This window comes from Oryx dammah, unplaced genomic scaffold (genome assembly GCF_014754425.2).
Source record: "Oryx dammah isolate SB20612 unplaced genomic scaffold, SCBI_Odam_1.1 HiC_scaffold_9, whole genome shotgun sequence".
Lineage (NCBI taxonomy): Eukaryota > Metazoa > Chordata > Mammalia > Artiodactyla > Bovidae > Oryx > Oryx dammah.
Window position 1 is genome coordinate 48,263,014 of NW_024070193.1, and position 12,312 is coordinate 48,275,325.

A 12,312-nucleotide genomic window follows, 5' to 3' on the forward strand; every position below is an offset into this window, starting at 1 on the left:
TTACCAGATACTGGCACAACCGTTCCCTGAAAGGGTTGTACCACATCCACGCTCTTACGGAGTGTGAATTCCCACTGTTTCATATCGTTGCCAACATACAGAAGTTTATTTTTGATTCTCTTATGGGTGAGAAATAGTAAGTCAATGTTGATTTAATTTGCATTCTTCTGTGTTTTGTTTATAACCATCTGAATTTCCTCTTCTGTCATTTCCTCCATACATTCCACATCCTTGTGGTTGTGTTTCTGCCACTGAGTTGTCCCTCTTCTCCTTATGGATGTGTAAGCATTCAATATATATTCTGGATCCCATGTCTTTCCAGTTAAATACTTTTCATAACTTCAAATTCCAGTTTGTGGTAGTGATTTCAATTTGTTTACCATATCATTTATTATACAGATATAAACTTTAATGTATGTAAATTTAGCAGTCTTTTCTTTCATGGTACAAACCTTCTGTGTTGTTAGAGAAAGCCTTCCCAACCTCCAAATTTTAAATATTTCCCCCCATTTTTACTCTAGAAAGTTTAAATTTTTATTGTATCTGGGTATTGAATCCATTTCCCTGCAACTAATTAATGAGTGTAGTGTGGGGTAGGAATCTAAACTCATTTTCCTCCATAGAGGTAACCATTCTTCTTAGCATTGTTTACTGAATAGTCTGTCCTTTTCTTACTGATTTAAAATGCCATCTCTGTTATTTATCAAGTCTCCAAATATGCATTTCCTATTTCTGAGTTCTTAATTCTGTAGCTCTAGTCTGTTTTTCTATATTTGCTCCAATATTATAAGAAAATCACAATGTATAAAGTACACTTACTGCAAGGCATAAAGTACATTTATTTATGAACAACACCTAGAAAAGGCAAACACCCTAACAGGACAATAAGTAAAGGATACGAAGAGGCAACTTTACAAAAGGAGAAATTTTAAAAATTGAAGAAATGTCCAACAAAACAACAATAAAAAAATGGCCTTTTTCCTGTTGGACTGGAGAGGTGAGTGAGACAGGAATGAGCATCTTTATGAGGAAAACAGTTTTCCCATGTGGTTCATGGAATTGGTTAAAACCTATCTCTGAGGATCATTTAGCACCTATGTGTCAGAATCTCTGAAAATGCTTGTTGACTATGCAATTCCATTTCCAGAAATTTATAATAAGAAATGAATTGGACCAAGGATCATCACTGGCATTGCAAGGACACGAGAGCACAGCTGGATAGTTTAAGATGTGCAGAGAACAGCAGCCAGACCTGGGTTCCAGAGCAGGGTCTGCCATGGGACTCTTGGGCCAGTTTCTCCATCTCTCTGAGCCTTGAGTGTCCTCATATGTAAAATGGGGAGAATAATAACTCCACAGGCTGTTTATGAGTTAGAGTTCAAGGATGTCAAGTGGATGCTACCTATCCTGCTGCTGCTGCTGCTGCTGCTGCTACTGTTACTGCTAAGTCACTTCAGTTGTGTCCGACTCTGTGCAACCCCATAGACGGCAGCCCACCAGGCTCCCCCGTCCCTGGGATTCTCCAGGCAAGAACACTGGAGTGGGTTGCCATTTCCTTCTCCAATGCATGAAAGTGAAAAGTGAAAGTGAAGTCACTCAGTCATGTCTGACTCTTAGCGACCTCATGGACTGCAGCCTACCAGGCTCCTCCATCCAAGGGATTTTTCAGGCAAGAGTACTGGAGTGGGGTGCCATTGCCTTCTCCATGCTACCTATGAGAGGGTGGTTATTGTTCTCTTTGGCCTCATTTATTATGACTGCTGAGATCTCCAGGCCCCAGCAGGGGCTTCAGATACAAACAGCTCTTCGTGTTTTATAAGCTCACTGGGATCTGGCAGACAGGCTGTGAGTGTGGGCACCCACCTCCCCTGACTCCCAGCAGACGGTTCACAGAGCCCTGAGTGCTAATAGTGGCTTCCCAAGAAGTGGGAAGATTTTGCCTACAAAGGTCTGTCTAGTCAAAGCTATGGTTTTTCCAACAGTCATGTAAGGATGTGAGAGCTGGACAATAAAAAAGACTGAGTGCTGAAGAATTGATGCCTTCAAACTGTGGTGCTGGAGAAGACTCTTGAGAGTACCTTGGACAGCAAGGAGATCAAACCAGTCAACTCTAAAGGAAATCAACCCTGAATATTCACTAGAAGAACTGATGCTGAAGCAGAAGCTCCAATACTTTGGCCACCTGATATGAAGAGCCGACTCATTGGAAAAGACCCTGATGCTGGGAAAGATTGAAAGCAGGAAAAGAAGCAGATGACAGAGAATGAGATGGTGGGATGGCATCACTGATTCAATGGACATGAGTTTGAGCAAACTCTGGGAGACAGTGAAGGACAGGGAAGCCTGGCGTGCTGCAGTCCATGGGGTCGCAAAGAGTCAGACACGACTGAGTGACTGAACAACAGCAAAACTCTCTAACCTTGGCTTATGTCTATAATGGGATCATACTGTACACATTATAAACTGACTTTTGAAACATAACACCTTGTGAATGTCCTTTCATACTAACTAAACATCATCATCTGCTGCTGCTAAGTCACTTCAGTCGTGTCCAACTCTGTGCGACCCCATAGAGGGCAGCCCACCATGCTCTGCTGTCCCTGGGATTCTCCAGTCAAGAACACTGGAGTGGGTTGCCATTTCCTTCTCCTACAGCATCAGTTTTTTTTTTTTTTCCTGTAAGAAAAATAGTTGTGGGATATTCTACTGTAAAGATGAGCCATAAATAGTTTAACCATTTCCTTGTGATGGGCATTCTTTTGTCCCTATTAAAAACTTTTCCATAATGTTCTTCTCCTGGTTCTCAAATTTATGAGCTACTTGACTCCAAGCACATTATTTAACTTCTCAGTGCCTCAATTTCCTTACCTGTAAAATAGCCTTAATGCTACTTTTCTTACCTGGTTGTTAGGCAGGCTAAAAGAAACGACTTATTCTAAGCATTCTAGCCCAGCTCTAGGCACATAGTCAAGCCTCAAGAAATGGTGGCTGATTGTTGTTACAGTGAGAAAAGTCATCACACGGACAGGGAGGAAGTGGGAACAGCATGGTCGAAGGTGCTGAGCCATGGAAGCATGAGTGTTTGTGCAAATGTGTGAATTTGGTGTGTGTGAAGCAGGGAAAATTTCCTGCGGCAACATGGGCTTGAACAAGTCTGGAGCTGGGTGGCGTCGAGGTCCACCCCAGCCTCCCCTGATCCCAGGTGCCTCCCTGCATCATCAGTCTTTAGAGCCTGCAATGGGCTCGGTTGTTTTTGAGGCCCAGGCTGGTGGGTCATGTCTGGGAAACAGCAGAGTTGGCTGGAGGCATTGGGTTGGAGGTGTCCCCAAGGGAGTGGGCCAGGGCCAAGCAAGCACCACGGGGATTCTGGGCACAGTCCGAGCTGACAGCCCTGGAGGGGGACCCTCCTGGAGCAAGAGTCAGGAGGTAGGGAGACCCTGCTGCCAGAGGCTCTTTCCAGCCTAAATGTTGGGAACTCCTCATTCCCACTCCTTCCCAGGTCTTCACGGGGATCTTCACAGCAGAGATGACCTTCAAGATCATTGCCCTGGACCCCTACTACTACTTCCAGCAGGGCTGGAACATCTTTGACAGCATCATCGTCATCCTCAGCCTCATGGAGCTGGGCCTGTCCCGCATGGGCAACCTGTCGGTGCTTCGCTCCTTCCGCCTGGTACCCGGCTGGGCCTGGCAGTGGTGGGTGGGCGGGCCCTGGGGCCACTGAGGCATGCCCTCTCGGAGGCCATCACTCAGTGCCCCCTGCTCTGATCTTTCATACCCCCACCCAGAAGCTGCTCGCTAGGTACAGCATAGGCTAGTATGGGCAATTTGGGGGACACAGAGGTGGGCAAGGGAGCTGTCCCTCCCTCCAGAGGGGCATTTGGGGTGGTATCCATCCTGATGATTTGCAAAGCCCTTTATGGTTTACCATGCCCCCTTTAGTCCTCACAGTATCCCAGGAGAGGAGCTAGTGTTACTGCATTCCCATTCATGAGGAGGCTAAGACGGAAAGAGGTGAAACAGTTTTCCAGAGCCACATGGCAGGTAACAGGTGGAACCAAGTCTCCCACAGCTCACCTGGGGCTCTACCTGCTGGTTTTAGAATCCGCATTTTTGAATCTTTACTGTGCACACAAATTGCCTGGCGATCTTGCTAAAGTTCCAGTGTGGATTCAGCAGGTCTCAGATAATATCAAAGCCATGAGTCTGTGGACCATGCTCTGAGTTCACACTGTCTCAGAGGTCCAGACATGGGGCCAGAAGTAGGTCAGGGAAGGCTTTCTTGAGGAGGTGGCTTCAACTTGGGCTAGGAAAGCAGAATGGTTGGGGCAAAAGAGAAAGCCCAGGCTGTGGATTCTAATCCCAACTGCACTGCCAAGATCCAAGGGATTTAGACAAGTTACTCCACCTCTAAAGTTGGCTTCTTCATCTGTCAAATACGATAATAATAGTGCCACCCTCGTGTAGTTATTTGGAGTTCCTAATTAGCTGATCCAAGCATAAGGCCCGACACAGTAGCTGTTCAATAAATGCTAAGCACTGGCTACCTTTCTCTATGATGACTGAGAGGAGGGAAGTATGGAGTTGACTGGGCAAGTCAGGGATGGTTTGAACCTGCCTGGAAGGACCCCTGATGAGGAAAGGTCTGGAAAAGGGACATTCCATGATGGAGGAATCTACTGGGTGGTTCCTAGAAGTGAGACCAAGGTGAGTAGGAGGCTGGTGTGGGGACAAATAGAAGGGGTGGTTGGGGAGAGGAGTCTGGAGCTGTTGTCCTGACTCCCAGATCAGAGCCCAGTGAAACTACCCTCAGGCTCTGGAGAGAAACAGCAGTGTGTGCTCTTGGAGAAAGGGGAGAAACAGGTGTTGATGACCTCTAAGGGAGCCCTGGGTTTTCAGGCAGGAGCTAGGGGCGTGAGGATGTCCATGGGTGGTGCGAGCCAGAGGCCCTCACAAGGACCCCTCCCTCCCTAGCTTCGGGTCTTCAAGCTGGCCAAATCCTGGCCCACCCTGAACACGCTCATCAAGATCATCGGGAACTCAGTGGGCGCGCTGGGCAACCTGACGCTGGTGCTGGCCATCATTGTGTTCATCTTCGCTGTGGTGGGCATGCAGCTTTTTGGCAAGAACTACTCAGAGCTGAGGCACCGCATCAGCGACTCAGGCCTCCTGCCCCGCTGGCACATGATGGATTTCTTCCACGCCTTCCTCATCATCTTCCGCATCCTCTGCGGAGAGTGGATCGAGACCATGTGGGACTGCATGGAGGTCTCTGGGCAGTCACTATGCCTGCTGGTCTTCCTGCTTGTTATGGTCATTGGTAACCTCGTGGTAAGTTGGCCAGAGGCCTCTCTCATACTCACTCACCTACCCGTCTATTCATCTACCTAGCTACCCCCCCACCCAATCACCCGTCTGTCCATTCCCTTACCCTTCCTTCCATCCATCCACTCCCTCTGTCAGTCATCTGTCAAATCACCCATCCACCCATCAATCTCATCCATGCACCCATGCACCCATCAGTCTCATCCATCTGTCTACTCGTTTACCCATCCTTCCACCTATTCATTCATTCATGGGCTTCCCTGGGGGCTCAGTGGTAAAGAATCTGCCTGCCAATGCAGGAGACACACAATTGATCCCTGGGTCTGGAAGATCCCCTGGAGAAGGAAATGGCAACCCACTCCAGTATTCTTGCCTGAGAAATCCCATGGACAGAGAGCCTGGTGGGCTATAGTCCATGTGGTCACAAAAGAGTCAGACATGACTTAGCAACTAAACAACAACAGCAATATTCATTCATTCACCCGTTTACCCATCCATTCATGTATCTATCTGTTACCCGTTCATTCTTTTCATCTCTCTACTCATCCATCTACTCTACCTATCCAGCTATCTATCCACTCATCAATAACCCATCTGTCTACCTCTGTCTCTATCAGTCTATTAAGTTACCAATCTGCCTATCCATTTATCCACCCCCTCACCCAGCCATCCACCCATCAACCCCATCTACTCATTCACTTACCCATCCATTCATCTATCCATCAACTATCCACCTATCAACCCCCATTCATTCACACACACGTGCACCTGTTCATCCATCCATTTGTCCATCTATCTACACATCCAGTCATTCACCCACGAATCCATCCATTCATTCACCCATCACACATCTTTCCAGTCACTCCTCTATCCCTCCGGCTCATTCATCCATCTCTACATCCATCTATCAGTCATCTCTTCATTCGTTTGTCAATCCCATCCATCTACTCATTTATCCAGCCAGTTATCACTCATTAAGCTATCCATTCATCCACATCACTCTTTATTTGCTCATTCATTCATTTACCCATCTAGTTACCTATTCTTTATGTATTCAGTTTATATCCATTAATTTATTATTTGCTCAGCTACTCATTACTTTATTAGCTATTCACTGTCTGATTTATCACCTGATTCAATTCAGCTTAACAAACATTTGCTGAGCCCCTGGTGCATGCTAAATATTGTGCCAGATGCTGTTGGGTATACAGAGGTGAATGTGGCCCTGACTTTACTCGCCACCTTGAGAGAGTGAGCAGGTGGAGAGTTCAAACAGGCCTGAATGAAGCTGGTCAGAATGATCAGAGCCATTAAGGGGGAGACCATGGATACTGATCCCTTTCAGCTAGGGAAATCAAGGAGGCCTTTCTGGTAGAGGGGACTTGTTGCTGACCTGATGGACAAGTGCTACTAGAGAGAGAAGAAGCAGGTTAAGCAAAGCACGGGTGCGGGCAGGTGGAACATGTGTGGGGCCTGAGGGAGCCTTGTATGTCACCCTGGGTAGCTGTGGTGAGAGGCCCTGCTGTCCTGTCAGAAGGAGCCCAGGTCTTTGCCCTCTTGGTCACCGGTCTGCCCCAGGGCAAGTACATCCTGCCTTGTGTCTTTACAACGTGGGAAATTTGGAAGAAGCAAGGCTGAGAGGGGTCAGTGGTTCAGGGAGAAGTCAGTGTCCACTGTAGACATGCAGCCTTCTTCCTGAGTGTACAGGGGGACCACACATGTTCCACCGTCACAGCGGCAGGATCTGGCTCCCGCTGCCCCCAGTGTGGGCAGTGCAGGCTCCACAGCCACTCACAAAGAGGTTTCGGGTGATATGAGTACCATGGGCTGCAGATTCCAAAGCACTCCTCAGACCTGCCTGCTTTCTCCTCCCACGTGCCTTAAGCAGGCCAGGGTGGGCTCAGTCTGAATTGAGGTCCATCTCCCTCAGGCTCCATGGATGGAGCAGAGTGCTCAGTGCCCATGGAGTCCAGCTCTTTCTTTGGCTGGCCCCGCGACCCCCTCCCATCCCTTCAAACACACTGCCGCCACTCGGGGTGCCCCTCACTCAGCCCCCAGCCCAGCAGACTCTTGTGTGTTCGAGGAGGATGTGAGTGCACAGAGCTCTCAGCCCAGGGCCAGGCTGAGCTGCTCTCACACACACACAGCCTGCGATTTCCAAGCGGATCTGCCTGGGGATGAGAAGATTAGAGGCTGCTGGAGGAGGGAAGCAAACGCAGCCCACGCAGCCCCCTCCCTGGCCGCCTCAGGAATTGGACCGCTGCCGGGCGTGGGTGGAAGCAAGATTGCCATTGAAATGGGAAGTGATGATCAGGCAGGGGCCAGGGAGCAGCAGCGTGTGATTGACGGGGAAAGCACCGGAAGCCGCCAAACTTCTGAAGCCAGCGGCAAGGAAGGCCCTGGCACACTCTGTGGGCAGACGAGGCTGCCCAGGCACCTCCTGCCCCACCCCCAGCCTGGCCCTAGATGCCTGGTGATCAGATGTTAAGCCAGGTGTGAGCGACGGCTGTGGTGGGCATATCCAGGGTGGGCTACCAGGAACAGAGGCAGGTCAGGCCCAGTCCAGTGTGGACAGAGGCCAGGAGCCTGGCCAGGGGTCAGTGTAGACAGCAGCTCTGAATCCCATCACATGCCTCACTCTTCCAGTGACGACATAAAAAAAAAGGCTGCCAGGTGTCACAAGCAATCATCTCTCTGTGGATATAGGACAGGAGAGCCCACTTCTTAACCTTTCCATACTGTCCACATGAATGAGTGTTAATTTTGAAACCAAAGGCAGGTTTCTGAGGCCTGGCACGCCAATCTTGCCCACTGCCTTCGTCAGAATTCTTCCCAGCTTGCTGACAGACGTGTCTCAGGGGCTTGTAAGAAGCCAGAGCAGGAAGGATTCAGATTGGGTGTCCACCTTCACACACCACTCCATCCGACTGGACTCCCTTCTGGGAGTGGCTGTGGGGGAAGAACAAGCCCAAGGTGGGGGAGGTTTCTTCTCTAGCCCATCGGCCTAGTGGTGCCCGGGAGCCAGACTGCCCCCTGTGTGGAACAAGCCCGCTGCCATCTTCAGTTACCCTCCCCAAGACCCAAGCCCAGTCCCTTGTCACTCAACAGAAGTTCACCTTTTTAACCAAAACTAAAGCTTCAGACTTGCAGGGTGGTTTAGCAACAAGCAGTAGTCAAAAACCATCCAAAGACAGGAGGATTTTGCAACCCCTCTGTAGGGGTCTCAAATTCATAATAGTAAGTCTGTGTCTTCTGGCACCTCTGAGGCCTCAGCCCCTTCCCTGCCTCCCTGCAGCATACGGGCACTAGAGCTCAGGCTGGCCCCTGGCACCAGCCCCAGGTCTCTCCACTCCACCCCAGCTGTCTAGTGTTACACAGCACCCACCCAAGCACCCTTCCCCACCTGGACACAACACCCCCCTCTCAGTGGCTTGACCCTGCAGTCAGTCCCGAGAGCTGGCACCTGGCCTCTTCTCCTGCCATCGCCCTCTTCTGTGCTCAGTATCCCATGTCCTTCACCTGGGGAGCATAGTAAGATCTGGGGACACCGCTGGAGTGTGCTGCACAGCAGGAGCCCCCAAATGTTTGAGTGGAGAACTAGCTTCAGTAGGGAACTTAGAGGTACATCAGATGCCAACAGATGCACAGGCCCCTTCCCAGGAGGTCCCCAAGAGCAGATGAGCGATGGATGGGTGGGCAGATGAATGGATGCTCTGGGTTGCTTCTGGCTGGGAGTCTGTCTTTTTCCTGGTAATCCCAGCTTGGATCCCACTTCCCAGGGAGCAGTCCTGTGCTCACCATGACTGCATGTGTACATGCTAAGTTGCTTCAGTCATGTCTGACTCTTTGTGACCCCATGGACTGTAGCCCGCCAGGCTCCTCTGTCCATGGGATTTTCCAGACAAGAGTACTGGAGTGGGTTGCAATGCCCTCCTCTAGGGGATTTTCCCAACCTGTAGATCGAACCCCTGTCTCCTGTACTGCAGGCGGGTTCTTTACTGCTGAGCCACTAGGGAAGCCCTCACCATGACTGCATGGCCTCCCATTATTCCCAAGACAGCATGACAGTATCTGCAGACTTTGACATCAGAGGAATCCACAGCTCTCCCATTGAATGTGCACCAACACCCAAGAATCCTGGGTCTGCACGCCCTCAATTCAGACTGTATCTGAACCCTTGGGAGGAGGGGTTGATTCTGGTGGTGAAAAGCTGGAAGAAGGACCTCGGTTCTTCTTTGAAGAAAGGATTCAGCAAAGACACCACAACTGTGAAAAAGATAAAAGCATTTATTAGAAGCAAAGTGTGTGTGGAAGAGCAGACAGGCAAGTTAGGAGGGAGCAGCTTAGGCTGCTTAAATCGGGCAGTTTTCCATTGTTGTATTTTTTAGCCAGTCATCTCCATATCTGTTCCTAGTATGGACATGCATCTCTCAGCCAAGATGGATTCTAGCTGGCCTATTCTCACTCCTTTTGTCCTTCCCTTAGATTGAGGGCCTTCTCTGCACATGTGTTGGGCCGGGAAACCCATGAGAACACACCCGATCAGGACCCAGCGCTCCCGCTGGTCTCCCATCTCGAAGCGTCAGCAGGAGACCAGCTGCAGCTGCTCAGTCTAGGGCCTGTGTATCTGCTGCCTCAGGATGAGAACTCGCCTTTCCTTTCAGAGCCAAACTCTTTATATTGAAGGGAGTGAGAGCTCAGAACGAGGCCCCAGGGTCCGAGCCTTGCACTCTTTGCTTCCGGCCCTCCTCAAGGGTTCTCCATCCTGAGCGCCCAGGGCTTGGCGTTGTCTCCACAGGTCCTGAACCTCTTCCTGGCTTTACTGCTCAGCTCTTTCAGCGCAGACAACCTCACAGCCCCCGACGAGGATGGGGAGATGAACAACCTCCAGCTGGCCCTGGCCCGCATCCAGCGGGGCCTGCGCTTCATCAAGCGGACCACCTGGGACTTCTGCTGTGGGCTCCTGCAGCGGCCACCTCAGAAGCCCGCGGCCCTCGCCTCCCAGGGCCAGCTGCCAGGCTGTATCGCCACCTCCAGCCCCCCACCCCCACCAGAGAGCGAGAAGGCTCCCCCAGCCCGCAAGGAGACGCGGTTTGAGGAAGGCCAGCGGCCAGGTCAGGGCGCACCCAGGGATGCTGAACCTGTGTGTGTGCCCATCGCCATGGCCGAGTCAGACACAGATGACCCCGAGGAGGATGAGGAGAACAGCCTGAGCACAGAGGAAGAGTCCAGCAAGCAGGTGAGCCCCCAAACCCTGCCCCTAATGTGAGTGAGCGCCATCTCCTGTCCAGGGGACCCAGCTTCACGCGGAGCAGTTGCCCCGGTAGGGATTGGCCTTGAGGGGGAACACAGGCCACCCCTCCAGAACCAGCCTCGTGGAGGCATGCTGAGACCAGCCGTCAACCCTCTCTCCCCAGCCCAGCCCAGGAGGGCATCTTCAAGGGACTGCTGTCCATCATTCATCCCCTGGCTGGACACGGGCAGCCAGTTGTTCAGAGAGGGAAACCGAGGCACAACAAGAGAGACAGACTTGCTAGGAGTTCCTCACAGGTCTAGGACAGAGCCAGGAAGCCTGGCTCCCAGACCCAACCCTGACCGTATCCCCTCCAAGACTAACAAGGCAGAATGTCTTGGTGAGTGGGGGAGAGTGGCCTCCTGACCTCACCACTGCCCCTTCCCCTCCCCCCAGGCCCAGGGCTCATTCTGAGGTTTAAAAATAAGCATCCCTAAGATGGCAGGTGTCAGAGACAGCACTATCTTATCTCCCAACCTGTTATTTTTAACACTTAGGACTGGAGTCTGAACAAAAGGGACAGTGCACCCCACCCCCTCCCCGGCTCCCTCAGTGTCCTCACGGCCTGAGCCCGGCTCAGGTGGCTTCTCCCAAGGTCCTTGGTCAGACAGTGAGGACTGGGTCTCTCGGTTTCGCTGGGCCCACGCTGGCCACCTCCTTGGGGCCTGCACTGGGTGGGTCTGGCTGAGAAGAGCAGCTGCTCCCCTGCATGGAATTTGATCTGTGGCTCCAGGCTTGATTCCACAAACTCCTGCCTTCCTGTGGTCCCAGAGGCCAGCTCCTGCCCTTTCAGGCAGGCGGTGGGACAGCCACAGAGTCGGTTGGGGGAGGGGAAGGGTTGGTGTTGCCAGAACCGCGGCTTAGAATTAGCTCCAGGACGCTTCCAGCACAGGAGTGGGTTCCGGCTGCCCTGCTGTTCTGCTCCTCTCCTTCCCTTGAGCCTGTTGGCCCTGAGATGCGCGTGCGTGTGTGTGTGCGTGTGCGTGCGCGTGCTTGCGCACCTGTGAAAGCAAGCTGAGCTGCCATGGGAACTCCTGGGGAAAGCCTGTCCTCCTAAGTGGAGCTGCCAGCACCTGGGAGCTGGACATCGTGGCACACTGACACCCTTCGAGAAGCGAGAGGAGGGGGAGATTTGTGCCAGCCAGGCCAGAGGCTTTGTTTAGCTTTAGGCCCTTTGCCTGGTCCTCTCAGGAGCTTCCGTCAGCCTTAGAAGGCCTGAGGGAGGGGTCTTCAGTGAGATGATGCCTCACGAAGAGAGTAGTGAAGCAGAGCCAGGATCCTGGAAACACTGGCTGGGTAGCTCACGGGCTGGGGGGGGTCTCTTCAGCAGGAATCCCAGCCTGCGTCCGGCAACCCAGAGGCCCTCCCGAAGCCGAGGGTCTGGAGCCAGGTGTCAGAGACCACCTCCTCTGGGGCTGAGGCCAGTGAGGCTCAGGCAGACTTGCAGCGGCAGCGGCGAGCAGAGGCCCCGGCCCCAGGGTGCAGTGAGGTAACGCACACCTTTGTCCCCGAAGCCATTGGGGCACTGCCGCTGGGGCTGGAGGCCATGAGAGGCCCCCAGACACCAACCTTCTGGAGGGAGCCACAGCTGCTGTCACAGCCAGTGTGGGAGACCCATTTGCAGAGTGGCCCCATCCTGACAGGGGAGGGATGGCTTGGGACCCAGAGCCATGGGGAAATTCAGGAAGCAGGCC

General features: G+C 52.0%; 1 protein-coding gene across 2 annotated transcripts in view; it reads left to right on the forward strand.

Annotated features, from left to right (window-relative positions):
- The window catches only part of SCN5A (sodium voltage-gated channel alpha subunit 5), an 88,136-nt gene that overhangs the window by 39,604 nt on the left and 36,220 nt on the right, over positions 1-12,312 (forward strand). For both annotated transcript variants that reach the window (XM_040246212.1, XM_040246211.1), the window contains exons 14-17: positions 3,500-3,673; positions 4,975-5,331; positions 10,124-10,564; positions 11,946-12,107. In XM_040246212.1, the coding sequence (XP_040102146.1) occupies positions 3,500-3,673; positions 4,975-5,331; positions 10,124-10,564; positions 11,946-12,107 (1,134 nt within the window). The remainder of the gene's footprint in view (positions 1-3,499; positions 3,674-4,974; positions 5,332-10,123; positions 10,565-11,945; positions 12,108-12,312) is intronic.